The sequence below is a fragment of the Ostrinia nubilalis genome, chromosome 6 (genome assembly GCF_963855985.1).
Source record: "Ostrinia nubilalis chromosome 6, ilOstNubi1.1, whole genome shotgun sequence".
NCBI lineage: Eukaryota > Metazoa > Arthropoda > Insecta > Lepidoptera > Crambidae > Ostrinia > Ostrinia nubilalis.
In genome coordinates, this window is record NC_087093.1 from 5,622,218 (window position 1) to 5,642,978 (window position 20,761).

At 47.5% G+C, this 20,761-nt stretch overlaps 2 protein-coding genes across 2 annotated transcripts; one reads left to right on the forward strand and one right to left on the reverse strand.

Annotated features, from left to right (window-relative positions):
• Nucleotides 1-501: 501 nt before the first annotated feature.
• LOC135072793 (uncharacterized) lies at nucleotides 502-16,696 on the reverse strand. The gene is made up of 29 exons (XM_063966830.1): nucleotides 15,891-16,696; nucleotides 15,722-15,817; nucleotides 15,353-15,586; nucleotides 13,230-13,377; nucleotides 11,733-11,875; nucleotides 11,083-11,166; nucleotides 10,760-10,843; nucleotides 10,315-10,386; nucleotides 10,191-10,262; nucleotides 9,869-9,952; nucleotides 9,551-9,667; nucleotides 8,779-8,917; nucleotides 8,161-8,397; nucleotides 7,952-8,101; nucleotides 7,743-7,892; nucleotides 7,534-7,683; nucleotides 7,325-7,474; nucleotides 7,116-7,265; nucleotides 6,907-7,056; nucleotides 6,698-6,847; nucleotides 6,489-6,638; nucleotides 6,278-6,427; nucleotides 6,070-6,219; nucleotides 5,861-6,010; nucleotides 5,501-5,650; nucleotides 5,144-5,311; nucleotides 4,726-4,929; nucleotides 3,179-4,350; nucleotides 502-2,723 (listed from the first exon to the last, which is right to left on the reverse strand). The coding sequence occupies exons 1-29, from the start codon at nucleotides 16,569-16,571 to the stop codon at nucleotides 2,592-2,594; spliced, it is 5,667 nt and encodes a 1,888-aa protein (XP_063822900.1). The 5' UTR covers nucleotides 16,572-16,696; the 3' UTR covers nucleotides 502-2,591.
• A 1,105-nt stretch (nucleotides 16,697-17,801) lies between these two features.
• On the forward strand, nucleotides 17,802-20,281 carry LOC135072907 (uncharacterized). The gene is made up of 3 exons (XM_063966932.1): nucleotides 17,802-18,033; nucleotides 18,138-18,247; nucleotides 18,324-20,281. The coding sequence occupies exons 1-3, from the start codon at nucleotides 17,961-17,963 to the stop codon at nucleotides 18,873-18,875; spliced, it is 735 nt and encodes a 244-aa protein (XP_063823002.1). The 5' UTR covers nucleotides 17,802-17,960; the 3' UTR covers nucleotides 18,876-20,281.
• The last annotated feature ends 480 nt before the right edge of the window (nucleotides 20,282-20,761 follow it).

A 20,761-nucleotide genomic window follows, 5' to 3' on the forward strand; every position in this document is an offset into this window, starting at 1 on the left:
TATCCGGTATTATAAAGTTTTGGCCAAACTACTATCCAGCTACCTATAATATTACCAGGGGGGCGCTACTATCGATACTGGATTATATGTTCCGAATTCCGATTTTTGCCACGTTGGACAACCATATATTTATGTTATTCAGGAGGCCACTACTATCAATACTCGGTTATTTATTATAATATACTTTTGCACATAAAATTGTACAGTGGCGGACTAAAGCCCGTATTCACAAACGATGCTTGCTTAAGTGAAGCAGCAAATCGAACGCACAGCCTTGAATAAAGCTCTGTGATTGGTTCGTGTTCATCCTGTGTCACCCTGTGCGTACACGCGCACTGTGAGACCTCATAGTAAGGTTCGTGAATACGAGCGTTAATGCCAGGTGGCATTCTCAAGGTTATTTTCAGATTTTTGCCACTTGATATCAGAATCATTTTGACTATACACGATAGTGTGGGTATGGAAGGGAGTAATTTGTTTCTTAAAAATTTAAAACGAATATTACGTATCGAAATAATTTTAATTTAAACAAATCAGTCATAAATGTAAGTACATTAGTGTAATCAAACTATTGTATAAAAATGTTTGATGAGGAGAAATGCCAGTTTCCTCATAACATTCGTTGCGTAACTTTAATTTTAACAAACGTTTGAATAATTGTCGTCACGGAGTCATTATTGTCTTCGTAGCACATATCAACTGAAGATATAGGTGCTTAGCTTTTTGAATATTTCATATGATAAGTAACAGGACAAGTAACAAGACGTTATACACCACTCTTCCGTATATCGAGCAAATTATGGCAGTAAGATATTTTTTGGAATTGCAAATCTAAAATAGCAACCCATTTTAATACACTTAATCTAAAGTAATAAAATCACAATATTAATATACAAAAATATTTAGATATGTACGTTTAAATAGCAGCCACGCCTGTGCGTTTACAGTGTCAACCATTTGTAGAAGTTTAAACAATCCATATTATATCATGTTTATGTATTTGGTGGGTAATGGAATTTAATAAGTTAACTCAGGTACCCATAAAAGATTTATCTGCACCAAAACAGTGTCAAAAATAAAGGCAGTGATTACATCTATAAAAAAGTTAATGCTAAAGATTATAATTTATACATAAAAGAATATAAATTATTAAAATGTCATGTTAAAAGACAGTTTGTTTAAGTACAAGTAGGCTCATCCGCAAAGAGATCACAATACAATTTTACAATAATGCCAAGTTATTAAATTTATATAAAAATTAAATGAACACAATCATATTGATTCAAATCATGAAACTTAAAAAAAATCCAAATATAATTAAGTTCACGCAAAAGCTTGTTTACTTACATACTACGTGCCTATCCTACTTTTTATCAATAAAATATATTAAGATTTTAGTACCATATGACTTATCATCTACTGGGCGGCTACATACAAGGTTATTTCATAGGTAATGTAGTCTAGTTTTGCTAGTTTTGGACTATAGTATTATTATAGTCTAAACCAATAAATAGTAATATTAATTTTATTGGGATATGGAAGATCAATGTTCGTTATTTCCATCTAAGGTTTAGAAAATCATTAAGAAATCGGTTCTCAATAAATTAACTCTGTAGCGAGTCTTCGTAAACACGTGTAGTCACAACTGACAATGCAACATCTGTGTTGTTGATTATAATAAAAATAAAGTATTTCCTGTATCAAGAATGTAAAAGTCCTGCGTGCAGCGCGTAACTATGTAGTTATTTATTTCATACATATTACGGTAAACAGGATATTGTCTTCAATAACATGCGCGTGCATCGAAAAATATGGAATGAAAACATAATAAACAAAGTTTCACTAATGATATCAACCGCGGCAGTGGCATATTTAGGTTACCTGTGCACGGGTAAACCAGTAAGAAGCCTCAATAAATCATGTACTGTCAGCATTAAATATATCTTTACAGTGAAAATGTCACTATTGCCAACAACGTTAACTATATATTGCCGGTCATGTCGTCTCGTTCTATCGCAAAGAATCACCATTTGGTGAGAGCGAGAGCAAAAACGGAAATGTATAGTTAACACTGTGGCCGATAGTACGGTGGGGGGCAGTCAGGATGTACGATCGTGCTCGTACATATTTGAAGCTGTATAGGCGCGTTTTTTGAGTTGAAACAGATGGATCGGGATTAGACTAAGAGCTGGTGAACGCCTAACCTACGTCATTTTATAAAAGCTGAAAGTTTGTCAGCGTATGCTCCCAATATAGGATAGAATGTTGGTGAATCATGAAGTTTGGGTCATCGTGGCTTTGGCATCCTAAAAAAAACTGTCTGGCAGGGAGTTGGAACTGTCAAAACTGTCTGGCTGATGTGGAAACAACTCACGCTGGCAAACTTTCAGCTTTTATAAAATGACGTAGGTCTCGCGTTCACTAGCTCTTAGTCTAGATATCTATACAGGTGTATCTTAAATTACTTTTACTTCTCAATCAGCAGATCTGCCCCGGTCTCTCAGCGACTTAGCCCCATCCTCTCGGCTGACTCTCTCGGTGGACCTGCCCCGGTGCCTGGTCTCGCCGGGTCCCGGGCAGGACTGTGTTGGTCACTCGGCCCGCGGGAGCGCTAATAGCGCGGGCGGCGGGGTCAGGCCGGGCTGCAGCGTTACCGCCACGCCCCGGTTGAGAGAGACAGCCGGGTAGAACGCGCCGCGGAGACCCGTGAACGCGATGTCACCCTGTGAGATAAAATTGAGTTGATTAAAATAAGCTGAATTAGTAGTTAAACGGAACAGTGATTGACTGCGACTGGACATAATTATAATTTTATGATAAAACTAGCGGTCGCCCGTACGCGTGGATCCCGTTGTACCCCGTTAGGGGTGGAGTTTCGTAAAATCCGTTTTTAGTGGGCACCTACGTTCTAAAAGGAACCCCCATGCAAAAATTGAGACTCCTCGCACTTGTAGTTTCTGAGATTACGTGTGGAGTGAGTGAGTCAGTCAACCTTTCGCTTTTATAAATGTAGATTAAGTCACATTTAAATAGTAAGCAAACTATTGGCCTGATTGTAGTGACGCTGCTGCCTGCTGCATGACGTCAATAGTTACGGATGGCTGCACTGCTATTGTGTGACGTCCCAGCTATCGGGTGGGGGCGCGACGCCGCGTGACGTCACAGCGCGCGAGTGTACCTGGGGCCGGTCGTCGACGGTGAAGCGCAGCGTGCCGCGCGTGAGGTCCAGCAGCACGCCGACGGTGGAGGCGCGCGCGACGCCGCGTGACGTCACAGCGCGCGGGTGTACCTGGGGCCGGTCGTCGACGGTGAAGCGCAGCGTGCCGCGCGTGAGGTCCAGCAGCACGCCGACGGTGGAGGCGCGCGCGACGCCGCGTGACGTCACAGCGCGCGGGTGTACCTGGGGCCGGTCGTCGACGGTGAAGCGCAGCGTGCCGCGCGTGAGGTCCAGCAGCACGCCGACGGTGGAGGCGCGCGCGACGCCGCGTGACGTCACAGCGCGCGGGTGTACCTGGGGCCGGTCGTCGACGGTGAAGCGCAGCGTGCCGCGCGTGAGGTCCAGCAGCACGCCGACGGTGGAGGCGCGCGCGACGCCGCGTGACGTCACAGCGCGCGGGTGTACCTGGGGCCGGTCGTCGACGGTGAAGCGCAGCGTGCCGCGCGTGAGGTCCAGCAGCACGCCGACGGTGGAGGCGCGCGCGACGCCGCGTGACGTCACAGCGCGCGGGTGTACCTGGGGCCGGTCGTCGACGGTGAAGCGCAGCGTGCCGCGCGTGAGGTCCAGCAGCACGCCGACGGTGGAGGCGCGCGCGACGCCGCGTGACGTCACAGCGCGCGGGTGTACCTGGGGCCGGTCGTCGACGGTGAAGCGCAGCGTGCCGCGCGTGAGGTCCAGCAGCACGCCGACGGTGGAGGCGCGCGCGACGCCGCGTGACGTCACAGCGCGCGGGTGTACCTGGGGCCGGTCGTCGACGGTGAAGCGCAGCGTGCCGCGCGTGAGGTCCAGCAGCACGCCGACGGTGGAGGCGCGCGCGACGCCGCGTGACGTCACAGCGCGCGGGTGTACCTGGGGCCGGTCGTCGACGGTGAAGCGCAGCGTGCCGCGCGTGAGGTCCAGCAGCACGCCGACGGTGGAGGCGCGCGCGACGCCGCGTGACGTCACAGCGCGCGGGTGTACCTGGGGCCGGTCGTCGACGGTGAAGCGCAGCGTGCCGCGCGTGAGGTCCAATAGCACGCCGACGGTGGAGGCGCGCGCGATGCCGCCCGCCGCGCGCCCGCCGTGCGCGCCGCCGTGCACGAACCACGAGCGCGTGCCGTCGATGTACATCGCCCAGCCGAGCGCGTCGCTGCCTGAACGGGACAAACGAACAATAATTATTAACTTGTGACACTTCTATTTTAAGTACAGTCAGCGTCAAAAAGTTTGCAACGCGTATGTATTTGTTACAATTGGAATATGGTTGTGTTGCCAACATTTTAGCACTTTAGGTGTCACAAACTATTTGACGCTGACTGTACTAGTAGAAGGACAATGACGTCATTAATTCTCAGATTATTATTTATTTTATTGCAGCATCAAAAAGACACTGCCCTGGGCAGTTCTCTTACATTTGCATCAAGCCGTAACCACACGGTTACCGCTCAGTGCCTCGCCAATGTGAACCGCCCAGAAACCCAGAAACCGCCCGGTATCTGGACCAGGCGTTCGAGTTTCAATCAACTCACCAAGCATTTTATCCTTAGCAACGTCAGCCCTCGCGATCCCAAAGGCCGGGTCCGCGTCTCCGTCGTAGTGGTCCAATCTCAACCTCCAGTAGTGCAGGCCGCGGGCTAGCGGCTGGTCCGCTAAGGCCACGCGAGGCTCCCAGCCGGCCGCTTTGGCGCTGAGGCCGTATGGGCTTAAAGTGACCCCGCCCCTTATTAAAACAACTTACCAAGCATTTTATCCTTAGCAACGTCAGCCCTCGCGATCCCAAAGGCCGGGTCCGCGTCTCCGTCGTAGTGGTCCAATCTCAACCTCCAGTAGTGCAGGCCGCGGGCTAGCGGCTGGTCCGCTAAGGCCACGCGAGGCTCCCAGCCGGCCGCTTTGGCGCTGAGGCCGTATGGGCTTAAAGTGACCCCGCCCCTTATTAAAACAACTTACCCAGCATTTTATCTTTAGCAACGTCAGCTCTTGCAATCCCAAAGGCCGGGTCCGCGTCTCCGTCGTAGTGGTCCAATCTCAACCTCCAGTAGTGCAGGCCGCGGGCTAGCGGCTGGTCCGCTAAGGCCACGCGAGGCTCCCAGCCGGCCGCTTTGGCGGTGAGGCCGTCTGGGCTTAAAGTGACCCCGCCCCTTATTAAAACAACTTACCAAGCATTTTATCCTTATAGCAACGTCGACCCTCGCGATCCCAAAGGTTGGCCTTTGGGATCTGCTAAGGCCACTCGAGGTTTCCAACTAGCCGCTTTAGCGCTGAGGCCGTATAAAAGCGACCCGGCCCCTTATTAAAACAACTTACCCAGCATTTTATCCTTAGCAACGTCAGCCCTCGCGATCCCAAAGGCCGGGTCCGCGTCTCCGTCGTAGTGGTCCAATCTCAGCCTCCAGTAGTGCAGGCCGCGGGCTAGCGGCTGGTCCGCTAAGGCCACGCGAGGCTCCCAGCCGGCCGCTTTGGCGCTGAGGCCGTATGGGCTTAAAGTGACCCCGCCCCTTATTAAAACAACTTACCCAGCATTTTATCCTTAGCAACGTCAGCCCTCGCGATCCCAAATGTCGGCCTTTGGGATTCGCTAAGGCCACTCGAGGTTTCCAACTAGCCGCTTTAGCGCTGAGGCCGTATGGGCTTAATGTGACTCCCCCACCAATTTAAACAACTTACCAAGCATTTTATCCTTAGCAACATCAGCCCTCGCGATTCCAAAGGCCGGGTCCGCGTCTCCGTCGTAGTGGTCCAATCTCAGCCTCCAGTAGTGCAGGCCGCGGGCTAGCGGCTGGTCCGCTAAGGCCACGCGAGGCTCCCAGCCGGCCGCTTTGGCGCTGAGGCCGTATGGGCTTAAAGTGACCCCGCCCCTTATTAAAACAACTTACCCAGCATTTTATCCTTAGCAACGTCAGCTCTTGCAATCCCAAAGGCCGGGTCCGCGTCTCCGTCGTAGTGGTCCAATCTCAACCTCCAGTAGTGCAGGCCGCGGGCTAGCGGCTGGTCCGCTAAGGCCACGCGAGGCTCCCAGCCGGCCGCTTTGGCGCTGAGGCCGTATGCGCTTAAAGTGACCCCGCCCCTTTTAAAGCAACTCACCAAGCATTTTATCCTTAGCAACGTCAGCCCTCGCGATCCCAAAGGCCGAGTCCGCGTCTCCGTCGTAGTGGTCCAATCTCAACCTCCAGTAGTGCAGGCCGCGGGCTAGCGGCTGGTCTGCTAAGGCCACGCGAGGCTCCCAACCAGCCTCTTTGGCACTGAGGCCGTATGGGCTTAAAGTGACGCCTGCCCATCTATTAAAACAACTCACCAAGCATTTTATCCTTAGCAACGTCAGCCCTCGCGATCCCAAAGGCCGGGTCCGCGTCTCCGTCGTAGTGGTCCAATCTCAACCTCCAGTAGTGCAGGCCGCGGGCTAGCGGCTGGTCCGCTAAGGCCACGCGAGGCTCCCAGCCGGCCGCTTTGGCGCTGAGGCCGTATGGGCTTAAAGTGACCCCGCCCCTTATTAAAACAACTTACCAAGCATTTTATCCTTAGCAACGTCAGCCCTCGCGATCCCAAAGGCCGGGTCCGCGTCTCCGTCGTAGTGGTCCAATCTCAACCTCCAGTAGTGCAGGCCGCGGGCTAGCGGCTGGTCCGCTAAGGCCACGCGAGGCTCCCAGCCGGCCGCTTTGGCGCTGAGGCCGTATGGGCTTAAAGTGACCCCGCCCCTTATTAAAACAACTTACCAAGCATTTTATCCTTAGCAACGTCAGCCCTCGCGATCCCAAAGGCCGGGTCCGCGTCTCCGTCGTAGTGGTCCAATCTCAACCTCCAGTAGTGCAGGCCGCGGGCTAGCGGCTGGTCCGCTAAGGCCACGCGAGGCTCCCAGCCGGCCGCTTTGGCGCTGAGGCCGTATGGGCTTAAAGTGACCCCGCCCCTTATTAAAACAACTTACCAAGCATTTTATCCTTAGCAACGTCAGCCCTCGCGATCCCAAAGGCCGGGTCCGCGTCTCCGTCGTAGTGGTCCAATCTCAACCTCCAGTAGTGCAGGCCGCGGGCTAGCGGCTGGTCCGCTAAGGCCACGCGAGGCTCCCAGCCGGCCGCTTTGGCGCTGAGGCCGTATGGGCTTAAAGTGACCCCGCCCCTTATTAAAACAACTTACCAAGCATTTTATCCTTAGCAACGTCAGCCCTCGCGATCCCAAAGGCCGGGTCCGCGTCTCCGTCGTAGTGGTCCAATCTCAACCTCCAGTAGTGCAGGCCGCGGGCTAGCGGCTGGTCCGCTAAGGCCACGCGAGGCTCCCAGCCGGCCGCTTTGGCGCTGAGGCCGTATGGGCTTAAAGTGACCCCGCCCCTTATTAAAACAACTTACCAAGCATTTTATCCTTAGCAACGTCAGCCCTCGCGATCCCAAAGGCCGGGTCCGCGTCTCCGTCGTAGTGGTCCAATCTCAACCTCCAGTAGTGCAGGCCGCGGGCTAGCGGCTGGTCCGCTAAGGCCACGCGAGGCTCCCAGCCGGCCGCTTTGGCGCTGAGGCCGTATGGGCTTAAAGTGACCCCGCCCCTTATTAAAACAACTTACCAAGCATTTTATCCTTAGCAACGTCAGCCCTCGCGATCCCAAAGGCCGGGTCCGCGTCTCCGTCGTAGTGGTCCAATCTCAACCTCCAGTAGTGCAGGCCGCGGGCTAGCGGCTGGTCCGCTAAGGCCACGCGAGGCTCCCAGCCGGCCGCTTTGGCGCTGAGGCCGTATGGGCTTAAAGTGACCCCGCCCCTTATTAAAACAACTTACCAAGCATTTTATCCTTAGCAACGTCAGCCCTCGCGATCCCAAAGGCCGGGTCCGCGTCTCCGTCGTAGTGGTCCAATCTCAACCTCCAGTAGTGCAGGCCGCGGGCTAGCGGCTGGTCCGCTAAGGCCACGCGAGGCTCCCAGCCGGCCGCTTTGGCGCTGAGGCCGTATGGGCTTAAAGTGACCCCGCCCCTTATTAAAACAACTTACCAAGCATTTTATCCTTAGCAACGTCAGCCCTCGCGATCCCAAAGGCCGGGTCCGCGTCTCCGTCGTAGTGGTCCAATCTCAACCTCCAGTAGTGCAGGCCGCGGGCTAGCGGCTGGTCCGCTAAGGCCACGCGAGGCTCCCAGCCGGCCGCTTTGGCGCTGAGGCCGTCTGCGCTGAGAGTGACCCCGCCCCCGCCCTCCGCACCCCCGCATCGGGCGTCCCAGGTGAACCAGGCGACTGAAAAAGTATTCAGTCGTGTAAGAATAGGCTATAAATCAAGATCTAGTCAATAAGATACGCTCTGTAGATTCTATACTATTTTAGTTCGCAAGACTGTCAATAGATGGCGCTGTGCTTATTTGTTGCGCGGTGTTGAAGTTTTAGCGACTCGGATGTAAAGGTTTCTGTTCACTGTTTACATTAACTATTATAGTTATTACTATACCGTTTGTAGTCAAGTTGACACTTGAGAATTCAAGAATTAGATTACACCCGTAAATATTGAATTGAAACTAAGTATCATAAGGGACATAGTGCTCGTGTACATTTACAAAATTTTACCTTTCACTATACACTTTATTCCTTTAATAAAAGAGCTCATTTTTGTAGTTAACATACCAGGCGAAGTCTGCAGGCCAATCAATTCGCTATAGGGTCCCTCGCCGGCACCGTTGAATGCTTTCACGCGCGCACTATAGAGGGACGCGTAGTGTAGCCCATCTATCGTGCACACCGTCTCGCGTCCGCAGTACACCTCCTGGAAATTTAACTTTTATGAGAACCAGGTGGTTGGCATGTAGAGCTTTTTTTATCAGTGTTTCCGTAGACATTTTAAGCAGATTGATGAACTTTTTGGCGGGTGGCCACTGATTGATATATTTTGATCGGTTGATTTTTGCGATAGTGTATGTGGTGTCCGCTAGAACTCTGTTGGGTTCCGCTGCTGCTATGTGCAAGCTAGAGAATTGTTTAAGGGCAGCTGGTGTCTTAAGAGCTTCATTACCGGCCAAAGATTCGAGTATAAAGTTCGCGTTGCGTATTTGCATTTTTTTGCCAAACAGTTGATGTATACCGACCAGCGTCTAGATCGCTATTGTATTATGTTAGCTAGCTCCCCCCCTCTACACACTAGCCCCGCTCACCCGGAAGGGCCCGCCCAGCCCGTCGTCCAGCTCCAGCACGTAGCCGCGCACGCCTCCACCGCCATCTATACACTAGCCCCCCTCTGTATACAATAGCCCCCCTTTATACACTAGCCCCGCTCACCCGGAAGGGCCCGCCCAGCCCGTCGTCCAGCTCCAGCACGTAGCCGCGCACGCCTCCACCGCCATCTATACACTAGCCCCCCTCTGTATACAATAGCCCCCCTTTATACACTAGCCCCGCTCACCCGGAAGGGCCCGCCCAGCCCGTCGTCCAGCTCGAGCACGTAGCCTCGCACGGCGGCCGGCGCGGCGGGCGCGCGCCACACACGTTTCCACCGCCATCTATACACTAGCCCCCATCTCTGTATACACTAGCCTAGCCCCCCCCCTTCTACACACTAGCTTCGCTCACCCGGAAGGGCCCGCCCAGCCCGTCGTCCAGCTCCAGCACGTAGCCTCGCACGGCGGCCGGCACACGTTTCCACCGCCATCTATACACTAGCCCCCATCTCTGTATACACTAGCCTAGCCCCCCCCCCCTTCTACACACTAGCCCCGCTCACCCGGAAGGGCCCGCCCAGCCCGTCGTCCAGCTCGAGCACGTAGCCTCGCACGGCGGCCGGCGCGGCGGGCGCGCGCCACACACGCTTCAACCGCCATCTATACACTAGCCCTCCCCCTCTATACACCAGCCCCCCCCCCTTTAAACACTAGCCCCGCTCACCAGGAAGGGCCCGCCCAGCCCGTCGTCCAGCTCCAGCAAGTAGCCGCGCACGGCAGCCGGTGCGGCGGGCGCGCGCCACACACGCTTCCACCGCCATCTATACACTAGCCCTCCCCCTCTATACACCAGCCCCCCCCCCTTTATACACTAGCCCCGCTCACCCGGAAGGGCCCGCCCAGCCCGTCGTCCAGCTCCAGCACGTAGCCGCGCACGCCTCCACCGCCATCTATACACTAGCCCCCCTCTGTATACAATAGCCCCCCTTTATACACTAGCCCCGCTCACCCGGAAGGGCCCGCCCAGCCCGTCGTCCAGCTCCAGCACGTAGCCGCGCACGCCTCCACCGCCATCTATACACTAGCCCCCCTCTGTATACAATAGCCCCCCTTTATACACTAGCCCCGCTCACCCGGAAGGGCCCGCCCAGCCCGTCGTCCAGCTCGAGCACGTAGCCTCGCACGGCGGCCGGCGCGGCGGGCGCGCGCCACACACGTTTCCACCGCCATCTATACACTAGCCCCCATCTCTGTATACACTAGCCTAGCCCCCCCCCCTTCTACACACTAGCTTCGCTCACCCGGAAGGGCCCGCCCAGCCCGTCGTCCAGCTCCAGCACGTAGCCTCGCACGGCGGCCGGCACACGTTTCCACCGCCATCTATACACTAGCCCCCATCTCTGTATACACTAGCCTAGCCCCCCCCCCCCCTTCTACACACTAGCCCCGCTCACCCGGAAGGGCCCGCCCAGCCCGTCGTCCAGCTCGAGCACGTAGCCTCGCACGGCGGCCGGCGCGGCGGGCGCGCGCCACACACGCTTCAACCGCCATCTATACACTAGCCCTCCCCCTCTATACACCAGCCCCCCCCCCTTTAAACACTAGCCCCGCTCACCAGGAAGGGCCCGCCCAGCCCGTCGTCCAGCTCCAGCAAGTAGCCGCGCACGGCAGCCGGTGCGGCGGGCGCGCGCCACACACGCTTCCACCGCCATCTATACACTAGCCCTCCCCCTCTATACACCAGCCCCCCCCCCCTTTATACACTAGCCCCGCTCACCCGGAAGGGCCCGCCCAGCCCGTCGTCCAGCTCGAGCACGTAGCCTCGCACGGCGGCCGGCGCGGCGGGCGCGCGCCACACACGCTTCAACCGCCATCTATACACTAGCCCTCCCCCTCTATACACCAGCCCCCCCCCCCTTTAAACACTAGCCCCGCTCACCAGGAAGGGCCCGCCCAGCCCGTCGTCCAGCTCCAGCAAGTAGCCGCGCACGGCAGCCGGTGCGGCGGGCGCGCGCCACACACGCTTCCACCGCCATCTATACACTAGCCCTCCCCCTCTATACACCAGCCCCCCCCCCTTTATACACTAGCCCCGCTCACCCGGAAGGGCCCGCCCAGCCCGTCGTCCAGCTCGAGCACGTAGCCTCGCACGGCGGCCGGCGCGGCGGGCGCGCGCCACACACGTTTCCACCGCCATCTATACACTAGCCCCCATCTCTGTATACACTAGCCTAGCCCCCCCCCCCTTCTACACACTAGCCCCGCTCACCAGGAAGGGCCCGCCCAGCCCGTCGTCCAGTTCCAGCACGTAGTCTCGCACGGCGGCCGGCGCGGCGGGCGCGCGCCACACACGCTTCCACCGCCATCTATACACTAGCCCTCCCCCTCTATACACCCCCCCCCTCTTTATACACTAGCCCCACTCACCCGGAAGGGCCCGCCCAGCCCGTCGTCCAGCTCCAGCACGTAGCCACGCACGGCGGCCGGCGCGGCGGGCGCGCGCCACGCCAGCGTGCACGAGCAGCCGCGCGCCGCGCACGCCTCCACCGCCATCTCGGGCGCGCCCGGCGCTGTGCGGAAATAACACGTAAGAAAAGGCAATAAGGTCCAAATGGCAATGCCAGATTTTGTATGGAAGGTGGCGTCTTTTTTTTTTCGCGCGGCCATCGACGAAACTTTATTTTTTGATTACAAAATAGTGTAATAAACCAAACTTATTATGGCATGTATACCTCTAAACTCAGTCTGAACTGAGTTACGAGCATTAGAAGTTTGATGATTTTCATACTAGATTTGCTTTTTGCGCGCAAGTTTTGTAAGAAATTGCCGCCCGGCGCTGTGCGGAAATAACACGTAAGAAAAGGCAATAAAGACCAAATTCGCGTGGTGAGGTATACCTAGGACGGGATCATTCCACCGCCATCTCGGTATGCTTAGAATAATCCATCATCTTGATTGAAAAAAAAAACTAAATGTAAACTTATTTCCTATTATGTTCCTTAAGTTAAAATTAGATTAAAGGTAGGTGATACAAGTAGGACTTATCCAAGGTTAGCTGAAATGCAGTATTTAATTGCCAGTTCTTTCCCGACAGTAATTGCTAGGTAATTGGCTCCATCAAGGATTTCTAGATATTACTCAACATTTACTAGTTACTACGATTAAATCACAACACATGTTCGAGTTGCGTAAAAGATTCATATAATATTCATTTCCAATGAACTTAGGACTAGTTATATTACCTGATGATTTCATTTGTTGCTCTATTGCTGCATTCCCAGAAAGCATAAAATATTTGTTTATTTTGCATAAATCGGTACATTAAATACAAATAAATAAATACACTTTTAATACTATTATATTAGTGACACAATTTATTTAGCCCCCATCAAACTAAGCAGTGCCAGAGGTTATGGTATACACAGATATCTACGACTAACATCGCAAAAGCGAAGTGTTCACAATACAGTAGAGTATTTTAACCATGACTTTGTTTGTATTTCGTGGCTATAGCGCGAACAATTCATTAGATAAGCTGTCTATTGTTTTCATAACCATGTACTGTGATGTTACCAGTATTGTGTTGTGGGCTTGGCAAACTGACAAACAAGAACCAAAAATAAGCTGTATACATTTTATTTCAAAGTTATCTTTGCAAATGCATTTGTGAACAGTCACTTTCTTGAAAAGTTTAATATATTGCCATCCTCCAACAACTATATTTGATTACTTAGCCTCAAAGTAAGCTGGTGTATGATGCGTGCATCAAATCATAATCTAGGTAGGTATGCCATTACACCATTGCATCAACATTGCATAAAGTGACTGTTTCCTTTTAGACAAAGTGGCTTCATTACAGGAATGACAGTACTTTTCTTTGTTTAATTACTAAGCAAACCCTGTAAATACTAGTTATGTACTCACGTATGCACTCGATGAAGTTCATAGTCCGCACAGTGCGCAGTACGGGCTCTATGTCAAGCGTCAGCGCTGGCGGATCCGGCGGCGCGCTGAGACTCGAGCAGAGCCCCGAAGCGGTCTCTTGCGCTCGCGTCGACAGTATGTTCCCTACCTAAATTAATACAATGGACAGTGTTATTAGCTCTTCTGGCTTCGACATAAAGTTCATTATAGTTTGCAACGTGTGCAGTAAGGGCTCTATGTCGAGCGTCAGCGCCGGTGGATCCAGCGGCGGGCTGAGACTCGAACAAAGCCCTGACGCGGTCTCTTGCGCTCGCGTCGACAGTATGTTCCCTATCTAAATGAATAACATGGACAGTGTTAGTAGCTCTTCTGGCTTCTACATAAAGTTCATTATAGTTTGCAACGTGTGCAGTACGGGCTCTATGTCGAGCGTCAGCGCCGGTAGATCCGGCGGCGGGCTGAGACTCGAACAAAGCCCTGATGCGGTCTCTTGCGCTCGCGTCGACAGTATGTTCCCTACCTAAATGAATAACATGGACAGTGTTAGTAGCTCTTCTGGCTTCTACATAAAGTTTATTATAGTCTGCAACGTTCCCAGTACGGGCTCTATGTCAAGCGTCAGCGCTGGCGGATCCGGCGGCGGGCTGAGACTCGAGCAGAGCCCTGAGGCAGTCTCTTGCGCTCGCGTCGACAGTATGTTTCCTACCTAAATCAATACAATGCACAGTGTTAGTAGCTCTTCCGGCTTCGACATAAAGTTCATAGTCGCACCGTGCGTACGTAGTAAAGGTTCTATATCTGTCTAAACTAAAAAAAATTTTTTTTTAATTTATATAACTGTTAACAATTACAATGTTAAAAGCATATGTAAGTGTGCATTAACATTGCTAAAGTGGCAGGGAAGGCTGTTTATAATAATGAGTATAAATATTTACATTAGTTAAAAGGATTTTACTTTATACATGAAGCTTACTAGGTAAACAATACCTACTATTAGAATAAAAATAATTGAATTTCCTGTGATTTTCCAATTAGAAGCAGTACGGTATAATAAGTGTTTGAATTTGATAGCATAGACATTAATTTAGTAGATAAAATAATACACTAAATACTATCTATTGAGGCTAAAGTACTATCAAACCACATTTACATTTGATTTATCGGTATTACCAGGCCTGTTCATCTCCGCGAGTTTACATCGAAAACAAAACACGCACGATTGCCCCCTACAAGAGTACTATTCGACAAGGCCTCACATACGAGCGAACATTGACTCACGCACGCGTATTCTTGTGTATGATGGAAAAAAATAAAGAAAATGGTGTACTAAATACTGTGCAGTATTTAACTGCCTAAATAATAATAAAAACACAGAATGTACTTTTTTAAGTTGCCTGAAGACACTGAGAGGTAAATAAGTAGTTAATATTATTCATGATAATTCATCCTAAATCATGTATTTCCTCCGCCATTTTCTGCAGATTGGCACCTCACGTCACATCATTTTACCGAAGTCAGCCCTATAGCTTCGGCGCAGTACCGATCACTGACGTTTGTCAACAAAACTTCTGACAAACTTGCTTGACTCTTGAGACAAGCTAAATTACACCATGTTGTTAATGACATTGAGCATACATTTTTTTAAATACCTTCGCGAAGTAAAACTTCTGTACGTAGTACTTATTATTATTCTGTGGTATTACCTCATTCATACCTACTTGATAAAATACCTATATCAATGTTTACTCAATATCATACCTACAGACAGATTTAGTATCAGAATGGCCTACTTATCAGTAATACAATAGCTGACGCCCATTTAGTGGTTGACTAATCTGTTTTAAGTGCTTTGTTTTTATCTTCTATTATTTATTTGATAAATACACTCTTTGCTCTATACATTTAAAGTCCCAGGACCAAACAAATTTTGGCCAAAATATTTAGAATATTAGTACACCAAAATGTTAATAAAAATTAACAATGTTTCAAAGAAACCATTTCTCTAATTTTAATTCATGATTAGTCAATTCAATCAAGTCAATAGTGTTAACTACCTAATTATAACAGTGCATTACCATTATGGAGTAATCTCCATGTTAATCAACAATTGAATAGTATAGTACCTGTAAGAATGCTGCATGATCAGCTTCCTTGAGAGCCTCTATTGAGAAGTGTAACAGGGCAGTCGCTTCCCTGAGCTTCTGTGCTGCCTGAGAAGTCAACGAGCGCATGTTAGCCACAGCTTGGGAACGGGTGTTCCGTGCAGCTCTAATCAGCTCATCGCGACGTAGCTCTATGGCACGAGTCACTTCTGCACAAGCACTATCTATTTGCCTTTCTAATTCTTCACATGATTCCTGAAACAATTAAAAGCTATAGAGTGCAGGAAACAAAAGGATACACCTTAGTGTAAAAAATAATATTGGTCTACAAAATAGAAGATGTACGAATGGAGATCCACCAAAGTTTGTGTTTCAGGGTTTGTAACTTACATTAATTTTTTCTCCTGAACTTTTGACTAGCTGGATGTATTCAGTCATAGCTTTGGCTTGCTCTGACAGTTGCTGCAGTGATTGTGATAATTCAGTCTGAAATCAGTAACAATTAGAGTGTATCTTGAATCAATTAAATTATTGAGACAAGCTGTGGATCATAGCATACCTTATTGGCTCTAGCAGCACTAGATAATTGTTGTGTTTCATGAGTTGAGTGTCTCTCAGCAAGGCAACGTTGACAAATAGGGACTAGGCAAGTGTTACAATACAATACTGGGGAAGATCCATGGTCACTACAGGTGGTTCCAAGTGCTCTTAGTTCGTGTTGAGCGAGTGGCCCTCGCGTGGGATGCCAAGCGTCTCGGCAGCCGGCGCAGTAGCGAACAGAGCACTGCTCGCATCGTACCACAGCTGCTCTCTTTTCACCTTCACACATCTGACACGCTTCTTCAGCTGGTGGCGCACCAGTAACACCCCCAAACCGCTCCACGATCGTCCGCATAACGCGAAACGGGGGGAGCCCCTCAGCCCCATTGTCATCTAAATAAACCAACTTGCTGCACAGGGGACAAGTCAAGCTAAACGCAGCGGACGGATACACAGGCGCGGCCGGGGTTCCCGCGTAACTGTTAGGCCTTGATCCACATACCACACCGCTGTCAGTTTCACTGGACACAGAGGCCTTGTCTGCCTCATGGTAATCTGTTGACGCTGCCGAATTATCAGCCTCATGGACATGGCACTGGAGGCTCACCGCACAAATACGACATAAAGCATGACCACAGGGCAGCAGCACTGGTTCCTTGTAGAATTCCTTACAAACAAAACATCGAAGTTCTTCTTCCATTTTGGACAATCGTATTATACCGAACCCATTGTATGTTAAACGTGGTGAAACTAACTGTTTAATTTATTTTATTGTTTTTTACAAAATAAATAAATTGTATCACACTGCTCGCAAGGCATGTTTTTATCGCTGAACGAATGAATGAATGTATGAAGAACTGGTTTCTATACTTTTTTAATGAGTGAGTGAGTGAATGATACGATAACCAGAGAATCCACAGATTAGAGGACAATATTTCAATATCGGATAAAATTAGATTTCATACAACCTTAATTTTAAAATCGTAAGTATTTTGTAACATTTTCAAAATATTGTCTTTTTTTCTGCAATTATTCATTAATTTATTTACAACAAAAAGTTATACAATGAAGAATGTTCACTAATTTTGTTTTTTAGCTTTCTGTATTCTCTGTTAAAAATAAAAAATACACGTGAAAGAATTATTTCGATACGTTAATTAGTTTCCAAGATATTGAATTTTAAAAGTGCGGGCGGCGGCCGGCCCGCCATTTTATGCGCGTGACGTCATATTACAACGACTGGCTCATATTTGTATGGGTGGAATCTTGCAAACTGAATTAAGACCCACTTCCAGGCAACCGATTAAGCTGAAATTTCGCAAACACATGTGATTTGGATGACCATGCAATATTATGATGACATGGAGCTGATCTGATGATGGAGCTGGAAGGTGGCCATAGGAACTCTATAATAAAACGACTTAAATGCATCGAGTTTGGGCTCGTTCGTTTTGTATTGATGAGTATTTTAATTCTATATAGTAATCGGGGTCTAATGATGGAGCTGGAAGGTAATTCGCAATAAAACGACACAATCGCATCAAGTTTGGGTTTGGTTCAATTTTAATTTCTGTGATGGGTCTGGGTGTTAATATGTATAATAAGTTTGTATTTACAAAAAAAAAATATTTAAGTATGTTTATATCCGTTTTCTAGTGAGCGGACGCTGTGAATGTACGTCACACGGGGTCACGTGACCGTCGGCGGGACTCAATATTTAAGCGAACTTTGAATGCCTATAAAATCATAACTACTGGGTATTTTTGAATGAAATAAAAACTAATGTATTTGTAAATGTAAAAGCTTAACTGTAACATAGGTTTCAAGTGATTTTGCATACCTAGTAACATTCTCAATTGAATGTATAAACTATACCTAAATGCTGGACGCACTATTTATTGACGTTTATCTGTTTTTCTTGTCACTGTCATTGTCAATGATTTCGTCAATAATAAATGTTTTGTTTTCATTTTAAAATTATCTCAGTATTGTTGTTTTACTGTTAAATTGATCGCCTTTCTCGTCTAAAGTAATGTGAATAGGATTAATAGAGTTATATCGTGTTTTTACTTTTATATTTGTCGAAAAAATGGAACCCGACCCTACCCTATCGTCTGATGATAGCTGCGACACAGAAACGTATATAAAAAATCAATTAACTGGTGGGTACAATGAAATTGAGAATATTTACAGTGACCATTTAACGGTATTTTAACAACTAATATCAATAATTAATTTACTCGTATGCAAATTTTTTATTTTCTAGAGTTTGGCTTGAATGAAGAAAATCTCAGCAAAGAAGAGATGCTTGATCTCTTAAAAGCTTTGAAGAACTCTAAAGACTCGGCTAAAGAGAATGAACTGCTAAGGCAAAAGGTAATAGAGATTTTATTGTCAACCTCTTCTGTTGTAGGGATTATTTTAAATAATATCATTTATTTTACTCATTCAGGCAGAGGAGAATCCTAGAGACAGTCCTCCGAAGAACTCCATGAAAAGGCGGTATTTGAATGTTAAAGACAGACGCATGCCCTGGAGTCTGCTACCAAACACTTTGACTCAGGCAGAAAAAGCCAGAACTTTAGCAGTCTATATAAAACTAATGTCAATAAACAGCTATCGCCAAGCCCGACAGTCTGCTACCTTCGCTAGCTGGCCACCACCAATCCAAATAATAGAGGAAACCACAAGGGTTCAGCCTCTTAGGTCCACTCGGAGTGGTCGTTCAGTGCCTATTTATGCTGGGTTTGATGATGATTCTTCTGATTTAGACTTTGTAATCACAAAAACAAAGAAAAGGAAGGTGTCCAATAGTGACAAAGACAATGCCAATGATGGTGTTTATTCAAATAAAGTTGTCAGTCTGAAACGGAAATCTAAGGAGGAGAACTCACGGCCTGTCAAGGAAGCCAAGGTCAACACTGACGACACCGCTGATTTTGAATCATTTGCTCTAGTCAATAATTTAAAACCAAAAAGGAATATCTTGGCAATTGAAGACTGACTTGTGAGATATAATTTTAAATTCCATATTTTTAATGATAGGCGTTACGTTTGTAAGATGTCTTAAAGGTCAACAGATATTTACACTGATTTGGTGTTATGATGCAGATATTATGTCTATATTGACTTGTATAGGCACTTACTCGTTTTTGCTATAATGTGGACAGTAATAAATAAATTATTATAATGATCATCATTTATTGTATAAATTAGACATTACATGTTACATATTAAAGAGCTCATACCTCCATTAGAAGTAATTTTGGATGAGATGTTTTTATGACTGATAAAGATGATTTGAAGGCAAAAGAGATGAAAATTAAGATTCCAAGTATGAAAGAGCTCATACCTCCATTAGAAGTAATTTTGGATGAGATGTTTTTATGACTGATAAAGATGATTTGAAGGCAAAAGAGATGAAAATTAAGATTCCAAGTATGTTGGAAGTATGTGCAGATCACTGCCAGTAATTTTGAATCCCAATACATAATAATTATTGAGTTTTTTTCATTGGAGAGCATGAAACTTTTTATGTTGTATAGAGGTAGGTAATTTAATTTTTAATTGTAAACTTCTTCACATCATTACATTAAGTGATTTGTTATAGGGGTTAAAGTATGAAATGCAGATTTTTTCTTCAATATTCATTAATAATTCTTTTAATTTAATAAAGTAGTCTTTCAAGGATCATATCCTTGAAATGAAGTTTAGCTGTAAATATTATATTTACAGCTAGTGTTTTTCACTGGAAATAAATCTTTAATAACTAAATAATTCATTTATTTACAGGTATCAAATTTAGCTTTCAGAATTTCATAAAACTAAGATTGTTGTCCCTGAAAAAATTGCAAAAATATTTATATGGAAAAATGAGTTTTCGTTAAATTCTTTAAAACTGAATTTTCATACTTTAACACCTAATATGATACTTTAAAGATTCAAAATTTATTTATCATATATTTATAAAACGCAAATTTGTTTTAAGTTTTATAGTTTTTAAAATAAAAGGCCATGTATATTTGTTTTAAAAAGAGTTCTTTAAAAATATCTCTTGTGTAAAATTTTGTGAGAACCTTTAGTGTTTTAAAATATATTATTGTGTCTGTAATGTATTTACGATACCTATACCTAGTTGCTGCACTATAAGCAAGCATACCAGGATTATTAGTATTATACTATTATAATTTGGAGGCCATAAACAAAAAGCCTATCCTAATTACCGCATTTTGACTAGCAACATGGTTGTTAAATTATTTCTAGGTGCTTCTTTGCTTCCTGAGATGCGTAATGATTTAAAAAAAAGCAACATTTAGTTTAGGTTCTCTAGGTATCTACAAATATTTGATCTGTAAACATAAGGCGTAGATGGTGTGAATAACATTTTGAAATAAAAAATGGCTTGTAAAAGTAATTGTTTTAATAAACTTAATGCCAATTCCGTGGTCACTTCATCCAGCAAAAACCTCAATCTGGTTCTTTGCTCTAAAGAGAGATAAATAAAAGTCATGAGATAATAATAATTACGTCATCTCATACTTAGTACATAGGAACGCATTTACACCTTGTTGTTTGTTGCATACAAGGCAGACCAGTGCAAAGAGGCTTTTCAAAGTTAGATGTAGGGAGTGGAGTGGGGGAGCGAAGTTCTTATCAGTAACTTCTCTGCGTGCAGAACTCGCGCTTGCAGACTTTCGTTTGAACGAATACACAAAGAAAAGTTGTGTTTGTAGCTGAAACCAATGTAACTTTAGCATTTAATGAACTCGCGATTACTTTACGGGGTCTACGGCTACGCTCCTAGTCAAAGAGCATAAAAGAGTAAGAGACGGCACTCCATAGATATTTTTTGAGCTCACGCACACATATGCATTTTAGAGAACGACCCGC

Coding starts and splice junctions, on each gene's coding strand:
- LOC135072793 (XM_063966830.1), bottom strand. CDS start 16,571: ATGGAAGAAGAACTTCGATGTTTTGTTTGTAAGGAATTCTACAAGGAA. Junction 15,818..15,890: donor GTGCTGCTAGAGCCAATAAG/GTATGCTATGAT, acceptor TACTGATTTCAG/ACTGAATTATCACAATCACT. Junction 5,312..5,500: donor TGCTAAGGATAAAATGCTGG/GTAAGTTGTTTT, acceptor CTTTAAGCCCAG/ACGGCCTCACCGCCAAAGCG.
- LOC135072907 (XM_063966932.1), top strand. CDS start 17,961: ATGGAACCCGACCCTACCCTATCGTCTGATGATAGCTGCGACACAGAA. Junction 18,034..18,137: donor TATAAAAAATCAATTAACTG/GTGGGTACAATG, acceptor TTTATTTTCTAG/AGTTTGGCTTGAATGAAGAA. Junction 18,248..18,323: donor ATGAACTGCTAAGGCAAAAG/GTAATAGAGATT, acceptor TTACTCATTCAG/GCAGAGGAGAATCCTAGAGA.